Source organism: Canis aureus, chromosome 15, assembly GCF_053574225.1.
Source record: "Canis aureus isolate CA01 chromosome 15, VMU_Caureus_v.1.0, whole genome shotgun sequence".
NCBI lineage: Eukaryota > Metazoa > Chordata > Mammalia > Carnivora > Canidae > Canis > Canis aureus.
This window is the reverse complement of record NC_135625.1, coordinates 31,731,444-31,752,407: the sequence shown is the minus strand read 5'-3', so window position 1 is coordinate 31,752,407 and position 20,964 is coordinate 31,731,444. Positions and strand designations below refer to the sequence as shown.

At 36.5% G+C, this 20,964-nt stretch overlaps 1 protein-coding gene across 1 annotated transcript in view; it reads right to left on the bottom strand.

Moving 5' to 3' along the window:
• The window catches only part of TNKS (tankyrase), a 204,394-nt gene extending 183,687 nt beyond the window's left edge, over positions 1-20,707 (bottom strand). Inside the window, exon 1 of the mRNA XM_077848997.1 lies at positions 19,988-20,707. Within this exon, the coding sequence (XP_077705123.1) occupies positions 19,988-20,660 (673 nt within the window). The 5' untranslated portion in view covers positions 20,661-20,707. The remainder of the gene's footprint in view (positions 1-19,987) is intronic.
• Between the last annotated feature and the right edge of the window lie 257 nt (positions 20,708-20,964).

Here is a 20,964-nt window from a genome sequence, read left to right as displayed (position 1 = left end):
CCCAAACCCCTGAAATGCACCTGTGCGGATGCACTGTGGAGTGACCCCTGGAATGACCAGAAATTACCTTTACCTCATTATAATACTATAAAATCTCCACCCAACAAGGAGGCCCAGCTTCCAGTTTCCGGCTTTACTACATTTTATGAAGGAAATTACATGCTATAATGATATTCTCTAATGTGGGGAGTGGGGAAAGTCTTGTGACATGTTCTTTAAAAATGTCAAGGGCTTTCTAGATACTAGGTTAAATTCTGTGTCCAGTATACACAGAACCACAGATACCCAGTAACAGATTCCTGGCTACTTTATAATAAATATCCTATGACAAAGAAACATAAATTTTCTATTTAATATTCAAAGTCATCATTGCTTCTTCTTCTAAATTCAATTCTAACTACATTAGCCTTTAAACACAGAACTATTCTACACTTCATTAGATCATAAGCCACTGTTAAGCAACAGGGAGTACACATATTCCCTGTAGTTTCTAAAATAACAATTTAGAAAACAAACTACAAAATGACTTCAATGTCAATGACGCTGCATGTTTTTCATTTGTCAAAGACAGAATCTCATCAATTAATTTCTCCACTTTGTAGAACCTGATTTAGAAAAACGTTTATGCTTAAAGTAGTAATTAATTAGCAAGCATTGTCAAGAATGTGTGCCTTACCTAAACCCAAATGAGAAACCACCAGAAGGGTAACAGTTGAATTCCAGATTCCAGCTTAAAACAACAACAAGAAAGTGTAAGAAATCATCCTTTGAGGAAGAAAAACAAAATGTTTGAGTACCACTGTGAGAAGGAACATCAGCTCAAGATAGATCTGGTATCCTGGACAGAAGGGAGGCCAGAGGAAAGTATCCTAATTGTGTCCTTTCACTCCTCAACACAGTCACATTGTCCCCTATGCTCCTGTGAAATATAAAGCAATATTTCCAGTTCAATTCCAACCAAAAGAAGAGGGATAACATCAAGGTAAAATATTAGAACTTGGTTGGGATGGGACTCCCAATTAGGCAACTACAATGAAGATGACAACACTTGAAAAAGATAAGGGGCAGAGAAATTCAACCAGGGAGGGGTTGAGCAAAACTTTCATCCGGAGCCTCTTTACTCTAAGACATGCCCATATTTATCCCAACCAGCTGGAGGACCAAAACAGAACACAGGCTTTCCCCACCCTTAAATCTGACCCCCACCAAGCCCATTCTCCTGTAATAATGCAATATTGGCCCAACTAGCTATTAGTTTCAAAGGAATATAAACTCAGCAGAAAAAAACATGTCTGAGGAGTACAAGCACCATGAAAGAACAGTAAACCAAAAGCAGAATTAATAGACCAAAAAAAGACTTTTAAAACAGGCAAAGTAAATGCTTCAGGAGAAAATAATGGAGAATACTGAAAGCATGACATAGGAACAAATATCAATCAGGTAAAACCAACTGGAAATATTGTCATGAAAAATATAAGTGGAAAAATAAAAACATATAATGAATTGATTGAATAGTAATGAAAACAAGGAATAAATTCCTGAGAAAATCAGGTTGAAAAACTACCCCAGAAAGTATCTAATAGGGATAAACAGAAGAAGAAAGGAGAGGTAGAGAAGAGAAGATATCTACACACATGGATATAATGACAGCACTTCTCATAATTAAAGGAAAATGTAAAGTTTCAGATTAGTAAAAGTTCACAGAACAACAAAGAGAATGGACAGACACATGCAATCTGGCAATATTAAACGCTGTGAAATTTCTAAATCCTTCAGTAAGAAAACACAGACAATTTACAAAAACAGTTTTTACTTTAGACTAAAGTCAATTTTCCCAATTTTAAAGAAAAGCATTTTGATGCTTAATTTCCTATCTAGCTAGCTTTTTATTTACATAAGAGAGTAAAATTAATCTCAGGTATGTAAAATCTCAAAGCTGACACAAAAGGATGCTAGTTGAAAGTATTCTCATCAGAATACTCAGCATGATGAAAAATGGATTTGGGGTGTGTGTGTGTGTGTGTGTGTGTGTGTCCAGGAACATTGAACAATGAACATCCTAGCAAATAATTGCAACGTGTGGGTTACAAAGAGCATACAGCCATGCAAAGTTAACAGAGCCTGGAGTAGGAAAGCTTCTCTAATGAAGTGATTATTTTGAGCTAAGGTCTAGAGAATAAGCAGTTAACCAGAAAAAATGATTGGAATAAATGGTTAGAAGGAGGACAAGGTATAGTATATTTGAAGCTCAAGTGGTGAGAAATGCTTTACACATTCAAGTAGCTAAAAGAAGTTCAGAATGGTTCAGAAAGACAGTAATAAAGATTCTGAAATAGGCGACAATGTGGAATCAACTAATTTTCTACCACAAAAATCATGGAGAAGCAGGATCATCCTTCAAAACCAATGTATCTGAACTAAAAATCCTTTAAACTCTGTATGTCAGGGGAAGACTATGACTGTTCCCTACCAAAGTAGCATAATTCAAAATTTCTGCAATGCAAATTTAGGTATCAGAAAACTACAAAATGTATCTGTTTATACATCAATCTTAGAAGATATAAAAGCTAGACTCTTGAAATTCCACTGAGTTTTTGGTCTATTTCCATTTATATTTCAGTATAGAACTTATTGTAGAAGATACTTTTACTGTAAAAGTAGAGACAGAAAGGTCAAATAAAGCACAATGAATTAATCACATAGTTAACTAGAAATCAAAAGAAAAAGAAGCAAAATGTGCCCTAATAAACATTTTTGCTTTCAACTATAATAAAATTAAGAGACTTCATTTTTATTTTAATGATTGTACTTACTATAGTTCATGAGGAAACTGGCTATCTGCTTAGGAAAAAAAAAAAACGCAACTTTTTAAATCCTTACTTCTTAGTATATAGCAAAATTAATTCAAAATAGATTAAGGGAGATGCCTGGGTGGCTCAGCAGTCCTTTGGCTCAAGGCATGATCCTCAGTATGGGGATGGAGTCCCGCATAGGGCTCCCTGGGGGGAACCTGCTTCTTTCTCTGCCTGTGTCTCTGCCTCTCATGAATGAATAAATAAATTCTTTTTTAAAAGATAGATTAAGATACAAAATGAGAAAATGAAACCAAAAAAATTTAGGTAGACATTTTCATGATTTCAGAATGGAAATAATTTTTTAAACCTAAAATGAAAGAAAACAAGAAAATTTAAAGGCAACAGATTTGAAAAGGTGGTAAACAAAATTAAAAAAACAAATCAGGAAAATATTTGCAATGGTAAGAAAAACATCAAAAGGTAAAAGAAAAAAGTGTAAGAGAAAAATATAATTCACTAAAATGGAAATATCAATTATTTTAAAAAGTAAAATTAGTTATTCCAGATATAATCAGAGAAATACATAGTAAAACATGAACTCTGGGTTTTTAATCAAAATGTTAAGAAACATGTTTTAAATGATAATGCTTGGAAACATGTACAAAAATGCTCATAGGAGCAATATTCATAAGAGCATATTCATCACCAGTAGAACAGATAAATAGTGGCATATTCACAACACGGCATTCCTTATAACGATGAAAATGAACAAACTACAACTATGCAAGAGAGATGAGTCATGCACGATACAGTATATACTATCTAATATAATTATATATAGTTCAAAAACAGACAAAACTAATGTATGGGTGGTTTAGGGATAGTGACTCAGATAACACAAGATAGGGGTTTCAGCTGGTATTGTCAAGGGTATGATAGTAATATAAACGAGTACAAATAAAACCTTTTAGTAAAACAAATTTAGTAACATATATCTACATACAAAAACTCTCTAGGAATATACATATAGCATTGTCTTAAAAACTTTCAGCAATTACCCTTTTAGCTCACTTCATAAACTCAAAACCCAGAACAATGATAAAACTACAATTTCTTGAATCCCAAGCCAGGTTTTTCTCAGAGATAATAACTACCTTACATGCTTATAAGTAGTCAGTGAGTCACAATTTTCAAAATACTTCCTGAAACATAAAAGGTTTTACAAATATTAAGTGTACTTAATCTCACTAGATTTGGGAATCTTAATCTGCATTACTTGTGTCCTCAAACCATGATTCTCAACCCTGTCTGTATGTGAGAATCACCAGAGGAGATTTTTAAAAAGCAAAACCTTGCCCCTACTCCTGTGACTTGACTTAATTGGTCCAGGGTTAGGAAGCACTATTTACAAAGTGAACAACATCTGCATTACATAAGACTTGCTCAAAATGCAAATTCTCAGACTCTACTACAGATCAATTTAAATGAGAAATTCGGGGAGGGTGGTCTAGAAACCTGTTTCAACAAGCCCTTCAAGTGATTTTGATGCAGACGTTAAAATCATAGCTCTAGTGCTCCTAGATATCTGTAATCCTCTGAAAATTACATGTAAAATTTGGTATTTAAGTATATCTTTCTGAGAATGTTCATGCCTTTCATTGGATTCTCAAAGGAGTGTTAATAAAATTAATAACCACTTATATAAGCTCAGCAGCTTTCAACTTTCAAAGTGTGGTGGGTACTTTGGTGGTCCCTGAGACTTTTCTGGAATTCTGAAAAGTCAAAACTATTTACAAAATAATATTAAGATGATTTTGACTTTTTCGCTACTAAGACATTGATACTACATGATTGTATAACATATGTGTTGATCATCTGAAAAATGTATTCATGGTGCTCTTGATGATACACAGTAATGGCAGGTGAAGCTGCTGACATCTTTGCTTGAACCAAGAAAATGGCACCAAACTAAGTCATTGTATTCTTTACCACCAGGTCCTTACATTTAAAAAAAAAAAAAAGGGCAGCCAGTTTCACTTAAAAATATCCTTCCTGAAAATGTAAATGTTAATTTTATTAAACTCCAACCTAGAATACACATTATTTTTAATATTCTTGTGACAAAATGAGAAACACACATTAATCAGTTCTAGCCACCAAAGTATGATTGTCTTGAAAAATAATACTTATTCAACTGCTTGAGCTTAGTTTGACTTGTGTATTTGGCAGCCATTCTCTTGAAAATGAACAAAGTGAGCTTGTCACTTCAAGAAAAACAACACACAGCATTTGTTCTCAATGACAAAATTGAGCTTTCAAGCAAAAATGAGAATTCTGTAAAACTTGCATCTGCCACCATGAGCTTTAGTTTCCTAAAACATAAATGCTTTTCTGTAAGACTGGTGGTGGTAGTAACAAATATGCCTTACAATTTATTATAAAGTAAAATGTGTCAACATTTAGAAGATCTGCATACCTCAGTGACCTACTATTTTCCAAACCACCAAAACATGTATAGAGGTATAAGATTCATCTGTAAAAAATAGACCAATGAATTTTAACACAAGAGTATGAAAAACTCATTGATATGGCTTCAGATCCCATGTTACAAATAACGTTTAAGAAACTATTATTTTGCAAATATGGGTGTAATACCAAAGGAAAAAGTCTATTTTTTCTTGAAAATGCTATTAAAATAGTTCTTTCTTCCCAAACTATGTACCTACTTAAAGCAGGACTTTCTTCATATGCTTCAATCCAACACAACAAATGGCATGCAGAAGTAGGTGAGACTTCATCTGTCTTGTATTGTCAGACATTAAAATGACTTGCAAAGTGTAAAATAATGCCTCTCCTATCAATGTTTTGGAAAATAGTTTGTTTTCACCAACAGTGTGGTTTACTATAACACATAAGAGAGATTATTGCTATTTTTTCATTGCTCAGTTTTAATTCCTACTATGATAAATCTCATAGACATAATCCATACAAACAAAAGCTCTTTTAACTCTTTTTAAAAGGAGTGTAAAAGAGTCCTGAGATCACAAAGTTGGGAACCACTGCATTTTGATTAAAAACTTCCTAAAGGGCAGAAAATAATGCCATTCTCATCATCCTGTTCCTTATAGCACTTATATTTATTGAGTTGTTACTGAACTACTCTAAAACCTTACAGCTCATGCCAGATTCCTGAGAAATAGACCAAAGGGGAAAAACACACTATGGAATTGTACCAGTGGCTGTTAATTAAGAAAGTTGCATGACGTTCCTTTAAATTTCCATACGCACTTCACTAATAGTGAATCTCATACTTCCAGGAAGGACTATAGTCACGCTCAGAAGTGTGAATTAATAGAAAGTTATAAATCACTGATCATTGATTCACTCTACTGAATATGCTATTTTCCATACTTTATGTTGGTAATATTAAGAAATGAGCTTTCTCTAGGACAACAGAATGACCAAAATGCCATTATGATAGATACCTTCATTAAAAATGTTTAACTGTAGGGGCACCTCGGTGGATCAGTGAGTTGGGCATCTGACTTTGGCTCAGGTCATGATCCCAAGGCCCTGGGATCAAACCTAACCATCAGGCTCCTTGCTGAGCCGGGAGCCTGCTTCTTCCTCTCCCTCTGCTGCTCCCTCTGGCTGTTCTCTCTATCAAATAGATAAATAATATCTTTAAAAAAATAAAAATGTTTAATTGTAAAAAAAAAGTTTAATTATAGTAAAATAACTGTAACATAAGATTTACCACTTAACTTTTTTTTTCACCCCTATCAGTTGCAATAGTATTTTTTCAAGTTGTTTTTTTTTTTAAGATTTTATTTATTTATTCAAAAGAGACACAGAGAGAGGCAGAGACAGAGGTCAAAGCAGGCTCCTCACAGGAAGCCTGATGCGGAAGTCAATCCCCAGACCAAGATCACACCCTAAGCAAAGGCAGATACTTAACCACGGAACCACCCAGGCATCCCTTTTTCAAGTTTTTAAATTCTAGTTAGTTAACATACAATGTAATATTAGATTCAGGTGTAGAATTTAGTAGTTCATCATTTACACACAACACTCAGTTCTCATCCCAATAAGTGCCCTCCCTAATACCCATCACCCATTTAGCCCATCCCCCACTCCCCTACTCTCCAGTAACCCTCAATTTGTTCTCTATAGTTAAGAATCTGTTTCCTCCTTTGCCTCTTTTTTTTTAATACGCTCATCTGTTTTGTTTCTTAAATTCCACATTATGAGTGAAATCATATGGTATTGATTTTCTCTGACTTATCTCACTTAGCATAATACTCTCTACCTTCATTCACATTGTTGCAAATAGCAAGCAAGATTTCATTCTTTGTGATGGCTGAGTAATATTCCTATGTGTGTGTGTGTGTGTGCACACGCGCTTATCTATCTAACTATGCACCACATCTTCATTATCCGCATCAGCTGATGGACATTTCGGCTCTTTCCATAATTTAGCTATTTTTGCTAATGCTGCTATAAACATCAGGGCACATATATCCCTTCGAATCAGTATTTTTGTATATTCTGGGTAAGTAAATACCTACTAGTACAATAGTTGTATTATAGGGTATTCTATTTTTAGTTTTTAACAGTAACCTCCATACCGTTTTCCAGAGCAGATGTGCCAGTTTGCATTCCCACCAACAGTGTAAGTGCTGCAAAAATGGACAACTCTACCTTAATCATTTTTAAGTGTACAGTTTAGTGGCGTTATTAAATACTTTCAAACTATTGTGATTCCCACATATTTTTTTCAAAATGTATTTTTCCTTGACTACTTCTTTGAATCAAAACATACTGCAGTTTATCTTCAAGATTTTCTAACAATTTTAAGCAGTCTTTAAATGAGAGGAATTACTAAAAATATCCTTCTTCCATTTAATTATGAGGTTCTTCAAAGGTTACTTCCAATCACACTTTTAATGTTTATAATAAAGCAAAGGTCAGAGGGTCCAATGTTCTGATAACTGCAAATGTTCCAATAATCTACTTCCCTGTAAAAACATGGTCCCAATCAAATCCTAGTCACAATTTTTTAAGAAAGCATCTATACACAATTTTGCTCTATTTTATTTTATTTTTAAGTAGGCTCCACACCCAGCATGGAACCCAACACAGGGCTTGAGCCCACAATCCTGAGATCAAGACCTAAAGTCAAGATTGAGTCAGGCAGACGCTCAAATAAGTGAGCCACCCAGGAGCCCCCATTTTGCTCCATTTTAAGCGCTTAGAAAAAGAGCTGGAAGGAAATATGACAAAATGACTATCTGGGCTGCCTTGGAGAAGTGAGATAATGCATTTTTTACTGTTCTTTCCAAAATCTGTACAATTACTTTTATTTTCAGAAAACAAATTTAAGAAAGCAATAGCAACTGTCAATTTATAAAATGATTCAAATGATCTTATTTCTCATTGCCACCAACATTCTAGTTGAGTTAGCATGGTCCAAACGATTTCTGAATAGCCAGATGTGGATTTAAGTCTGGCTCCACCATTTAAAAGCTTTGTGACCTCGGACAAGACATAACTCTGAGTCTGTTTGTCTATAAAAAAGAAAATCTACCTTGTATATGGTTACTGTAAGGATTAAATAAAATTACATAGGGAGAGCACAAAAATCACTCCCAGGCAACTGTTGCTATTTTTATTTGTTTTTATACTATTATTTAGTAACAATATCAAAACTAAGTTCATTCATATATGTGTCAACAGAGCAGTGAAAGCACTTTGATGACAAAAGACAGGACTAATATACAAGTGTTATAATTTTACACACTTAAGAAAGAAGATTCTTAAAGCATTGTAAGCATTAACTTACAAAATTCACTTGCTCAAATATTTATAGACCATGTAGTATAAGCAATTTAATGAATTAAATATTGAGCTGCTCTTACTATGTACTTCAAATTTATCTGCTTCCATAAAATTCCAACAGAGTAACAATTACACTTTTCTAGGGTTAAATTTTTGGATATTTTGGGAGAGGAAGGGCAACCAAGTTTTTGATAACTTGCTACAAATTTTTATACTGGTCCACAAGTGTCTTTTTCCAAATAAGAATATTTTCCTACAAAGAAGAAAAGCATAGCTTGGCATCTCTTCTCAAGACATTAGGGGGAAAATAGCTAAAATGTATTCATTTATTCACTAACCATAATCCCATGCCACTTCTTTCTTTAAAAAAAAAAAAAAGTCAGTTAACATGAGAACAACAAGAGCTTTTGGAAAGTGAGAACTGCACATCTTATTAACAAGATGGATGAGAATGTAAAAAAATGGTTTCCATGGTTGGTAAATATATCAGATTGAAGGCATCTGATCTTTTTGGAGTCTATATATATATATATATCCTAGGTTTTCAAAAAGCCTTATAGCTGGGCATTAACTAAGCACTAGGATATTTAGGTTATTTTTAAACTATAACTGATGATGCAGGGACTTTAGCTTTAAGAATTTTTGGTCAATCAGTAAATACAGTTTGTAGTTAATACAAATCATCTACAGCTACCAAATGTCTCTTCATTTTTTAAAAAAAAAATCTACTATATAAGAAAAACGTTGCAAGTCTTAACAAACAAAAACAGCTACCACCAACCATTAGTGTACTTTTTGTTATATAAAGGCAAAAAAAAAAAAAAAAAGAAAGAAAAAGAAAGGAAACTTTACATCACCTTTTCTACAATTAAAAAGGACACTAGTTTAAATTGAACAAGGAGCTGACAGAATCCGAAAAAAAGATGGAGGCCGGGGGACTTAAGCTTCCAGTTTTAATTCTATACACAGATATCTGAACAAACAGGCAAAACAAGTTTCCACTTGACAAAGAACCCAGAAATTCACTGTAGGGAAAAGCAACCTTGGACATTTGATGAAGCCTTAAAAGGAAATCCAACAAGTATACAAAAACAAAACTCCTACTTTTTCTCAATTACTCAAAAAATTATTTTTAGAAAATGACCCTCAAAATTATCCTATCTAATCTTTAATGGAAATTCCATGATCAAGGCCATGTCCCACCTTCCTGAGTATTTCTAACAGAGGAATAAACATAAGTAAAAGTAACTTCAAGGACCTTGACATGTGAAAAAATAAGAAATTTAAGAGACACTGATCTCTTCAATTGTATCTACTGCATATTTTACAGTGAACCACTCAAAAAATTTGTCATGAAGCAAAAGAAGGCTACTAAATGTATTTAAAAATAAGCTAGTCTAGTCTTTTTACCTGCATCTCATCACAAGACTCATGAGGATGTTTATTCCTTTCCAAAACCTAGCACTATAATAAAATATATTTTCTTAGCATCAGTTACATTCCCTAATTATGTTTCTTCTCCTGAGATCTAAGCTTAAGATTTCATTTTTAAACATATGTATGCTCACAACTAGGCCCTTGATAATATGCCTTCAATCTCTCAGATATATTTCTTTCCCCCTTTTAACTGCCAAAGAATCAGAACTGGAAGGAAGGAACACCTAGCTCTGATCTATACAGTTCCTTGGGATGGAAGGGGATGCCCAGGGGAAAGAAAAGACAGAAGAGTAGATGGGACTTTTTGTCAAAAAAATCTATATAAACAGAGTGTGAGGAAAACATGTTATTTTTAAAAAGCCCTTAACAGAATGTCTCTGGTTAACACTCTTAGAAAGTGGTACAAAGGCTATACAAGCTGAGATTTAAAATGGTGATATTTCATAATTTAAATGCTACTACTGTAAGAGATGAACCTTAGAGAGGGACTTCATCTATCCTAGATCAGACTTGCATGTCCAACATGAAAACAAACAAGGGAAGTTACCCTTAACATCTCAGACCTCTCTTCTTATCCTTGAAATTATTTAACAATTTCTATTGAAATAAGCAATGGAAAAAAAAAATGAGGTAAAATCCCACTAAAAGTTCTTAAATAAGAAGAATTTGAGCAGAATAACACCCCTACAGACAATGCATGTCAGAAGAAAATGCTCACTAAACAAAATCATGATCTACTATTTCAATACCAGCTAAAAGGCAACATGAAAATGATACAAGATATGAAAGAGTAGCATACAACTGAATTAAAAATAGGATGACAGAATTCAGAAAATGGTTTAAAATTTAAAAAAAAATCATTTCAGAAGTAAAAACCAAACACGAAGGAAAACTAAAGGGAAAAAAAAGTACCCCAGAGAATAAAAATACCCCAATGAATGCCTTGTGATGGGGATCAGCAAACTACAACCCATGCACCAAATATGGCCACCAGTTGCTTTTATAAATAATGCTTTATTGGAGCAAACCACACCTACTCATTTATGTATTGTCAATGGATACTTTCATGGCACAAAACCAGAGCTGAGTAGTTGAAACAACTGAAACAAAGACCATATAAGGCACAAAGCCTAAAATATTTATTGTCCAGCCATTTACAGAATAACTTCCCCAACTCCTGCTTTAAGAAAAATGGAAGGTGAAAGAACATTTTTTAAAAGGAAAAAAAAAAGATATTTTTAAAAAAGGATTCAAGAGTAAGTAACAGTTATTAGGGCATGGGGTAAGGTGGGAATGAGCAGTTACTATTTAAATGGGTACAGAGTTTATATTCAGGATGATGAAAAATTCTGGAAATGGACAGTGGTGATGGTTGCACAACACTGTGAATGTACTTAATGACACTGAAAAATTATCAAAATGCTACATCTTATATTATGTATTATTTTAGCAATACACACACACACAGAGCAAATGGCAAATTTAGAGAGGTAAAGTTCCAGTATTCATAAAAGGAAAAAAATAAATACTATAAACTAAAATTCAAGAAAACTTTTTTAAAATAAGAGATTTGAAATAATGTAAGGAAAAAGCACATCATGTACCTGAGAAAATCAACTTAGAGAAACTAAGATAGACTGTTAGAATACATTGGTTATGGAAGAAAAAAAATACTTTGGACATCTAGGAACAACGACCAGGGAAAAGAAAATCAGATTACTATCAGATTTTCAACATTAATAGTTTCTACCAGAAAAAAAAAATGGGATCATTTTTTAAATATGAGCAAAGAAAATGAGAACCAAAGATTTTATATACAAACTGACATCCAGGGGAAGCCTGGGTGGCTCGGCGGTTTAGCACCACCTTCAGCCCAGGGCCTGATCCTGGAGTCCCAGGATCGAGTCCCACATCGGGGTCCCTGAGAGGAGCCTGCTTCTCCCTCTGCCTGTGTCTCTGCCTCTCTCTCTCTCTGTGTCTCTCATGAATAAATAGAATCTTTAAAAATAAACAAACTGACATCCACGAATAAGGCAACAAATGTTACTGGCATTAAAAAAATTTCAGAAATGCAGTTTCCAGGACACCTTCCTGACTAAACTCTAGAGACAAGCGACAGACCACTAAAAATAACTAGAGACATCAATATTAGGACTAGTGGTGAGCATTCGCAACAGAAATGGCTAGGATTGTAGCTATAAATAATTATTTCAGGTATCAATTGCTATATAATAAACTATTCCAAAATCTGTCTTAAAATAACAACTACTTATTACTCTGATGATACTATGAGTTAACTAAGCTCAGTCATTTGAGCCTAGCCTCCATCTGGAGGCTTAACAAGGTTGGAGTATCCAAGGTAGTCCACAGCTGGCCGTGGGTACTGGGTGAGAGCCACAAGCCTACTTCTCTTCTTCATGGTTCTTCTCAAAGCATGGTGGCTGGGTTCCAAGAAAGTTCCCAATGCATAAAGTGAAAACTTAAGATCTCTGAAGACTCAGGTGTTATACAGCAAAACTTCTGCCACATTCCATTCATCCTAGCAAATCACAAAACCAACTCAAATGCAGGGGGAGGGAAATAGGCTCCATTTTTTGGTAAGTGATGTAGTATTCATATACATAAAGAGGAGGAATATATGTTAGTCAACTTTGGGGACTATCACACATATAATTGTACAACTAAAATTAAATGAAACATGTAAGAGAAAAACAAAGTAAACATGCAAAACTTTGTAGGATGGCTCACAACAATCCCCCTCTCCCATTAGGGAAAGACTCCTACACTAGAATTTTTGAAAATTGCTGAAAGAAAATAAAGGCCTAAATAAGGTTCATGGATTGAAAGACTCAATATTGTTAAGATGTTAATTTTTCCCAAATTGACCTATAGATTCAACATAATCCCAATTATCATTTCACCATGCCATATGGTAAAAATTGACAGTCTGATTTTAAATTCTCAACGAAAATAGAATAGACTTAAAAGACCTAAATGCATCTTGAAAAACCTGGGCCAAGTTGGAACATTCACATTATCCACTTCAAAACTAATTACAAGCCTACGATTACTCAGCCAATGTAATCTGACCAAAAAAAAAAAAAAAAAACCACACACACACAAATTAATAAGACAGCATGAAAATGAAGTCTGGATATAGACCCCCACTTATACAAACATCTGATTTTTGACAATGGAGAAAGCAATCCAATAGAGAAAAGTAACCTTTTCAAGAAATGGTGCTAAAAAAAAAACCCTGGATACCCACACAGAGGAAAAAAAATACCTCAACTCCAGCTCACAGATAATAGAACAATGAACCTAAGACTGATCACAAATCTAAATGTAAATGCTAATACCATAAGCTTTCAGTAAGAAACATGTATTTCTTTTACTTGGGAATAAGTCAAAGTCCTTATCTAGGTCATAGGTCACAGGAAACACTAACTATATAATAAATATGTAAATGATATAAATTTCATTAAATAAAATTAAATTTAATACTGTTCAAAGGATCTAATAATAATGGATCACTACAATATGAATAATGTGATGCTAGCAAAGGACTAATATGCAGAATATATATATTCCTCAAACTCAACAATAAAAAGATAAACCCAATAAAAGTAAACTTTATCCAATTAAAAAAAAAAGACAGAACTTCATAAAAGTTCTGTCAAAAATGGCAACTAAACACATGAAAAAGTCTTCAACATTAGACTCCAAGGAAATACAAAATAAAATAACCATTAGACACCACACATTCCCACTAGAATGATTAAAATGTCTGAGAACATGAAATGGTAAGTAGAACTCTCATACATTGTTAATGAGAATGTAAAATGGCACATCCACTTTGGGAAAAGGTCTGGAAGTTTCTTACAAAACCAAATATTTACCCACCCTGAGCTCCAGCAATTTCAGTATTAGGTATCTGCGCAAAAGAAAAAAAAAAAACCTATGTCCACAAAAACAATTTTTACAGAAATGTTCACAGCAGATTTATTCATAATAGCCCAAAACTGGAAATAGCCTAAAAGTTTATCAGCAGAAGGGATAAACCAACTGTAGCACATAATAACATACTTCTCGGCAGTAAAAAGGAGCTACTGATACATGTTACAACATCAAAAACATGAACTTCGCAAAATAAACCTTATAGAAAAAGAGCAAATATTATATAATTCCATTTATATGACCTTCTAAAATAGGCAACTTATAATCTAGAGTGGACAAAACGTCAGAATAGTCTGGGATAGGGATTGAAGAAATGGACACAAGGGAACCTTCTGAGGTTATGATGACTTGCTATAAGGGCCCGAGTTGCACAGGTGCTCACATTTGTCAAAACTTAGTGAATGTACAAATAAGATTTCTACAGATTTTACACTAAGAGACAAATCTGTAAAAAAAAAAAAAAAAAAAACACTGAACCCTAGATAATTATATGCATATAGTGGCATTGTTAGGGGAACCTGCACAGATGGTTGCAATTTGAGCACTGACATGCTCAAAAAAAAAAAAAAAAAAAAAAAAAAAAAGGATAAATTGATGGGTAGAGGAATATATAAGCAGATTAATGTGTAATAGAATTTTTTTAAGGATATTTATTTATTTATTTATTTACTCGAGAGAGAGAGGCACAGAGAGACAGAGAGACAGAGGGAGAAGCATGCTCCATGCAGAGAGCCTGGCGTGGGACTCGATCCCAGGACTCCAGGACCATGCCCTGGGCCGAAGGCAGGTGCTAAACTGCTGAGCCACCCAGGGATCCCCAGTGTGTAATTGGAATTGCACAGTATTTAAATTCATGCAAACACTCCTCTATGTTGGCCAGTTTGCTTGTTACCAACTTTTATATAACATCTTACAAATATCTATTTTGTCCTTTAAATCATTTGCCTCCAAAGAGTGATTTTATTAAAGTTTAAGAAAGAGAAACTTAGCGTATCTTTCTAACTAAAAGTTCTACGTAGCATGTTTTAAAGGGCACCTTAAACAAAGCATAAGATTTTAAGAAAAGACTAAAAAAGATATACTGGTAAGACATTTATAAGCTAGTTCCTTGGGCAGCGGTTGCGCAGCGGTTTAGCACCGCCTGCAGCCTGGGGTGTGATCCTGGATACCCGGGATCTAGTCCCACATCGGGCTTCCTGCAGGGGGCCTGCTTCTCCCTCTGCCTCTCCCTTCGCTCTCTCTGAATGAATAGATAAAATAAATCTTTAAAAAAAAAAAATAATAATAATAATAAGCTAGTTCCTTTTACCAAATTAGAGGCTTCTTAAATCAAGAGGCAGGGCATTTGCTTGAAAGTATAATCAAAGAGCTTGCCAATGTTAACCTACTCCAGAACTGAAGAACTCTGTTTTTTGAGCCACTGATGGGCAAAAGTTTAGAGGATACAGTGTTGTTCCTGTCCTTTTTTCAGGTTTAGGAACTTAATTCACATAGTGGTGAAGGAAAAAAAGACAAGCACGGCCATGCTGAAAAATCAGAAGAGTCAGGAATGAGATAGGCAACCTTTACATGGTTAAATGTGTGTTGTTGAAGATACTATCCAAGTCAAAAGAAAGCATAAAACTGTCAAACATATTTTGCTGGCTTTGATACTGAAGCGCCTCATATCACATACCCTAATTTTAGGTTAACTACCTAGGAAACCAATTTCAAAATTTTATCAATTTAATTTACCATAAAATCTTGAATTCAATGCTTTGTTAAAGTCCTTTTTGGGGGCAGCCCTGGTGGCTCAGTGGTTTAACGCCGCCTTCAGCCCAGGGCCTGATCCTGGAGACCCAGGATGGAGTCCCGCGCCGGGCTCCCTGCATGGAGCCTGCTTCTTCCTCTGCCTGTGTCTCTGCCTCTGTGTGTGTGTGTGTGTGTGTGTGTGTGTGTGTGTCATGAATAAATAAATAAAATCTTTATTTAAAATAAAATAAAGTCTTTTTTTTAAAAAAAGACCTCATCTAAACTTTTTTTTAAAAAGAGATCTCATGAATACATACTGGTCCTGTGACAAAAATATGTCACTCCTGGAACTAAACTTAAAAGTAATACCATTCTAAATTGGCACTATTTATAAAGCTTGACTGCTGTCCTTTGAACAATAGAAAACCAGGGTCAAGGATCTTATCTGTAGAAGAGAAAGTCTTATATAAACTCTAGTCAACAATAAAAGACTGGGTCCTTTTGATATGGCCATCTTCAGGCCTTAGAAATAGTAGTTTGAGAATCTGCATCAACAATGGAAACTGAAGATTGTGTTTCTCATTCTGAATAGAATGATTCCATCATTATCTCTAAGCCATATCTTAAAAAAAAAAAAAAAAGATTGTATTTATTTATTCATGAGAGACACACAGAGAAGCAGAGACATAGGCAGAGAGAGAAGCAGGCTCCATGCAGGGAGCCCCACGTGGGACTCGATCTTGATTCTCCAAGATCACACCCTGGGCCAAAGGCAGGCGCCAAACCACTGAGCCACTCAGGCGTCCCTCTAAGCCATTATCTTTTTTTTTTTCTAAATATTTTATTTATTTATTCATGATAGACATAGAGAGAGAGAGAGAGGGAGGCAGAGACACAGGCAGAGGGAGAAGCAGGCTCCATGCGGGGAGTCCAATGCGGGACTCGATCCCGGGACTCCAGGATTGTGCCCTGGGCCAAAGGCAGGCGCTAAAACGCTGAGCCACCCAGGGATCCCCCCTCTAAGCCATATCTTAAACAAATTATGACAGTTCAAAATGGGATAGAAAAAAAATCTTAATTCTGCTGCTGGAAAGAATTACTGTATTTTTAAAAGTCATAGGATTTAAATATGACTTCTAAAGAACTGTAAACCCATTTCTAAATGGAAATAAAGGTTTAATTAAAATTCTTCCTCTCCAAACTTTGCTTGGCTAGATTGGACTCATTCTTTAAGTCCCTGTTTATCTAGAAAGATTTTGTTAAATGCCCTAAAACCAGGACAAGAATCCCTATCACCTTCTCCACAACAGTACATTACAGTAACTCCAGGTTACGTACTTTATAGGGTTTTGTTATTACTGCTGTACTTGTTTAGTCTCCCCTATTAGATTGTAAGCTCCGTAAGGGCAAAGACTATCTGCCATGTCAAAATTGTGTCAGTATTTAACACGTGATCTATAACAAGTAACAAAACATTTGTAGAGCAAATGAATTACAATTTCTAAACTTTTCCATCCCAGGGATTGTTCCAGTTTCCTCTTTTAAAATGGCTTTTCCATGACAATCCCATTACTCGAATCCTAACCAAGAATCATCCTGTTAACTACTCACCCTACACATGGCAAAAGGTCAGACTTAACCAATTTGTTATACTCTGCACACAAATATCAAAGTATAAGAAACTGACTACAGAGTGTTATGTTTTTATACCACATATAACGCTACGCGGTATAAAGTAAAAACTAAAAAATCAGTACAAACTAAAAATTTTGTTTCTTAAAAAACCAGTTCAAAGTCAGGTTCTCATAATTACAACACCTTTACAGGACTGTGTTTTACTGTCTGTCTGGTAACTTCTCTGAGCACATGTAAAACTCTAAAACAATAAGAGAAACTATTGTGGCAAACGGGAATAAGTTGATTGGGGAGACATGCACTATTTTATGTGTGACTACCCTAAATAAGTACATTATCATAGAAATAAATAAAACTATCATCTGTTAATGATTATTTATAACATGGCATGGCGAAGAATGACAAGATTTGTGATATGTGCTAAAACAGTCCAATTTGGAACAAAGTATGCAAAAGAAAACAACCTCAGTTGATCCAGTATATCAGACTTAGACCTTTCACAAGACCTAAAGAAAAAGAAATGCTACTTCATCTAAGATAGGCAACACCCCGGAGCAAATATCTAGTTATATGGAAGTCTGTTTATGATTCAATTCACTAAATCCCTAATAGGACCTATATTATCTAATATGTATCTATATGTCAAGAATGGATCCAGGAACCTAATATTGATTCCCTGTATTTCTCATGTTTGTGACCCATTAATGAACCACAGACAGCAGTTGTAAAACAAAATGAATGGAATAAGATATAAAATATAAGAAGACAGCACATGTAATAAGGGAAAGTATTATTTCTTGAAACTTTTGATTCTACTTCTGCGTGTGTGAGACGATGTAAAATAAATACCTAAGTGTGGGCTGCAATAAAAAAAAAAAAAAAAAAAAAGTGTGAATGCTACTCAGGAGTTTCAGCTCCCAATTACTTCTTCCCCCAAAACACCGCAAAAACAGAAACTCTCCATCACAACTTCTCAAAATGAAAAGTGACTTTAGCCCAGGGAGAGGTTTTAACAGTTTAAGCTTGATTTCACGAGCTCTAAAATCAAACTGAGTTCAAATCCAGATTCCAAGACTTTCTGTGTCAATTAGGACTTACTTAAACAGTTTGTGCTTCATTTTTGTCACCTGTAAAATGAGGGTAATATTATCTTTCAAGTTGGGGGGAAAAACAAACAATACCTTAATAAGTTCTTACTATATATTTTACCATAAATAGAACAAATTAAAAGAGTGGTAGGTATGAGCAACAGCAAGAAACGTAACAGAAGGTATCTTCAGCGTGTTATCTTTGATGTTTGTGTGTGGGCCTGGTGCTTTTTCATTTTGTCTTTCTATCCTATGTGAACTGTATCATGTATATATACATACATTTTTAATGTAATGTTTATAATGTATGTAACATTACCTTCATCTTTTGGAATATAATAGTAGATATCTGGGCAGTGAGATTACAGTCCTTTTTTGAATACTTCTTTGTATTTTATAAAAACATTTTATATGGCTTTAAAAGACAAGGGTCAACTACTTGACTTAAAAAAAAAAAAAAAAGACAAAAAGTGTGTGGTCCACGATTTAGGAACTAGCGTTTTTTTTGGGGGGGGGAGAACCAATGTGCCAGGTGCTTCTCACTAAATCCTCACACAAACCTAGATATCATTTTGTCACTGAAAAAACTGAGGCAAGGGGATCCCTGGGTGGCTCAGTGGTTTAGCGCCTGCCTTTGGCCCAGGGCGTGATCCTGGAGTCCCAGCATGGAGCCTGCTTCTCCCTCTGTCTGTGTCTCTGCCTCTCTCTGCGTCTCTCGTGAATAAATAAATAAAATCTTAAAAAAAAAAAAAAAAGAAGGACACTTAAAAAAAAAAAAAAAGAAAACTGAGGCAATCAAGATAAGGTAAACTGTCAGACAACTAACAAATAGGAGTGTCCAGGGCTTCAAAGCCTTTATTTCTTCTACCATCACATAACGCATCCAAATATTCCTCTCCGGTTGTTTCATACAGGCACATTTTAAATCTACCCAATTAGACTGTAAACTCCTTGAGGAAGAGAAAAAGTGTCACAGATTTCATTCATGTCTTCCATGGGCTTCGGAAAAGTAGGATAGATCCTTCAACACTTGTTGAGGTACATCAAACTTCTTTTGGTCTAGACTGTTCTCATGGGACACATACCCTTGTATATGTTGTAAAAAAATAAATAAATAATAAATAAAAATAAAAATAAACGACATAAACTAAGGAAACAAATGGCAAAACTCTTAAGACTGCCCAAATCTAACTTTATTCCTTCACACTGGCAACTGAGGAAAGTTCAAGCACACCCATACCCGGAGACTACCGCTAAGGGGGTTTGGAGACGAGTGCAAGTACCACGCGGTAGGCGAACACTCCAAAAAGAACGGATTCACACCTTCCCCCTACCACGCCCCCGTCCTCCAGGCACTAACCTAAAGAAAGGAACCCCGAGCCCTCCCGCGAGGCGTTGGAAGAGCCACAGCCACGCCCCCGTCCCCTTCCTTCGCCGCTGGCTTTCCGTCCCTACCCGGACCCCCATTCCCAAGACCGAACCCCTGAAGAAACAAAAGTCTCTGACCTGCAGCGAAGTGCAGGGGAGAAGACTTCCGGCCGGCCATGTCCTTAGCATTCACGTTTGCCGCGTCCACCAGCCTCTTGACCCGGGACACGTCCCCATTGCGACAGGCCTCCAACAGTTCCCGTAGGGCCCCGCTCACTGCTGGGACCCCTGGCCCAGGCCCCGCTGCCCCAGGCCCCAGTGTTGCTGTGGTGCTAACTCCTGCCGCCTCGGGGCTCTCCGCCAAGCTCGATCCGGGGGAGGATGGAGAGGAAGATGAGGAAGAAGTCGGGGAAGAAGAGGACGACGGTGAATTGTTACTGCCACCGCCGGCTGGGTTGGGAGCGACCCCCACGGCAGATGAAGCGGACACCGCCGGGGCCACGGGAGCGGCGGCGACGGTACAGATTGTGCTGGTGGTACTGCAACAGCTGGTACTGTCAACCGGCTCCGGGGATCGAGGCCTGTCGGGCGGATCCCGACTGCCATCCCCCTCCGGCAGCGCTAGGCCGTGCCGCGGGGAGGCGAAGGGGGCCAGGCCGCCCGCCGTTGGGGAGGCTGGGGTGGTCCCCGGGGCCAGGCCGGGGCTGAGTGGGGGGGGAGGTGGTGGCGGCGGCGCCGAAGCCCCTGGGGCGGGCTGGAGCTGTTGTTGATGATGGTGGTGATGATGCTGAGAGCGACGCGACGCCGCCATCTTCGGACTCCCCCAGCACTGTCACTGCGGCAACGGCCCCACCGCCCGCCCTCACTTCCGACCGCTAGGCCAATTAGCAGCCAGCGCACAGGAAATGATGCTTGGCGGAGTGGGCGGGGCCTAGGGGAAGGAGGGAAGTATTGGGAGCTGGGAGAGCAGCCACGGAAGGGGGCGTGGCTTGGCGGCTGGGGGGCGGGCTTTGTGACGCCTTGGCGGGCCGGCGGCGGCGATTTGAAAGTTGGAACTGACCACTCCCTGGATGGGCCGCTTTTCCTCCTTTCTCGCTCTCACCCGGCTTCCGTGG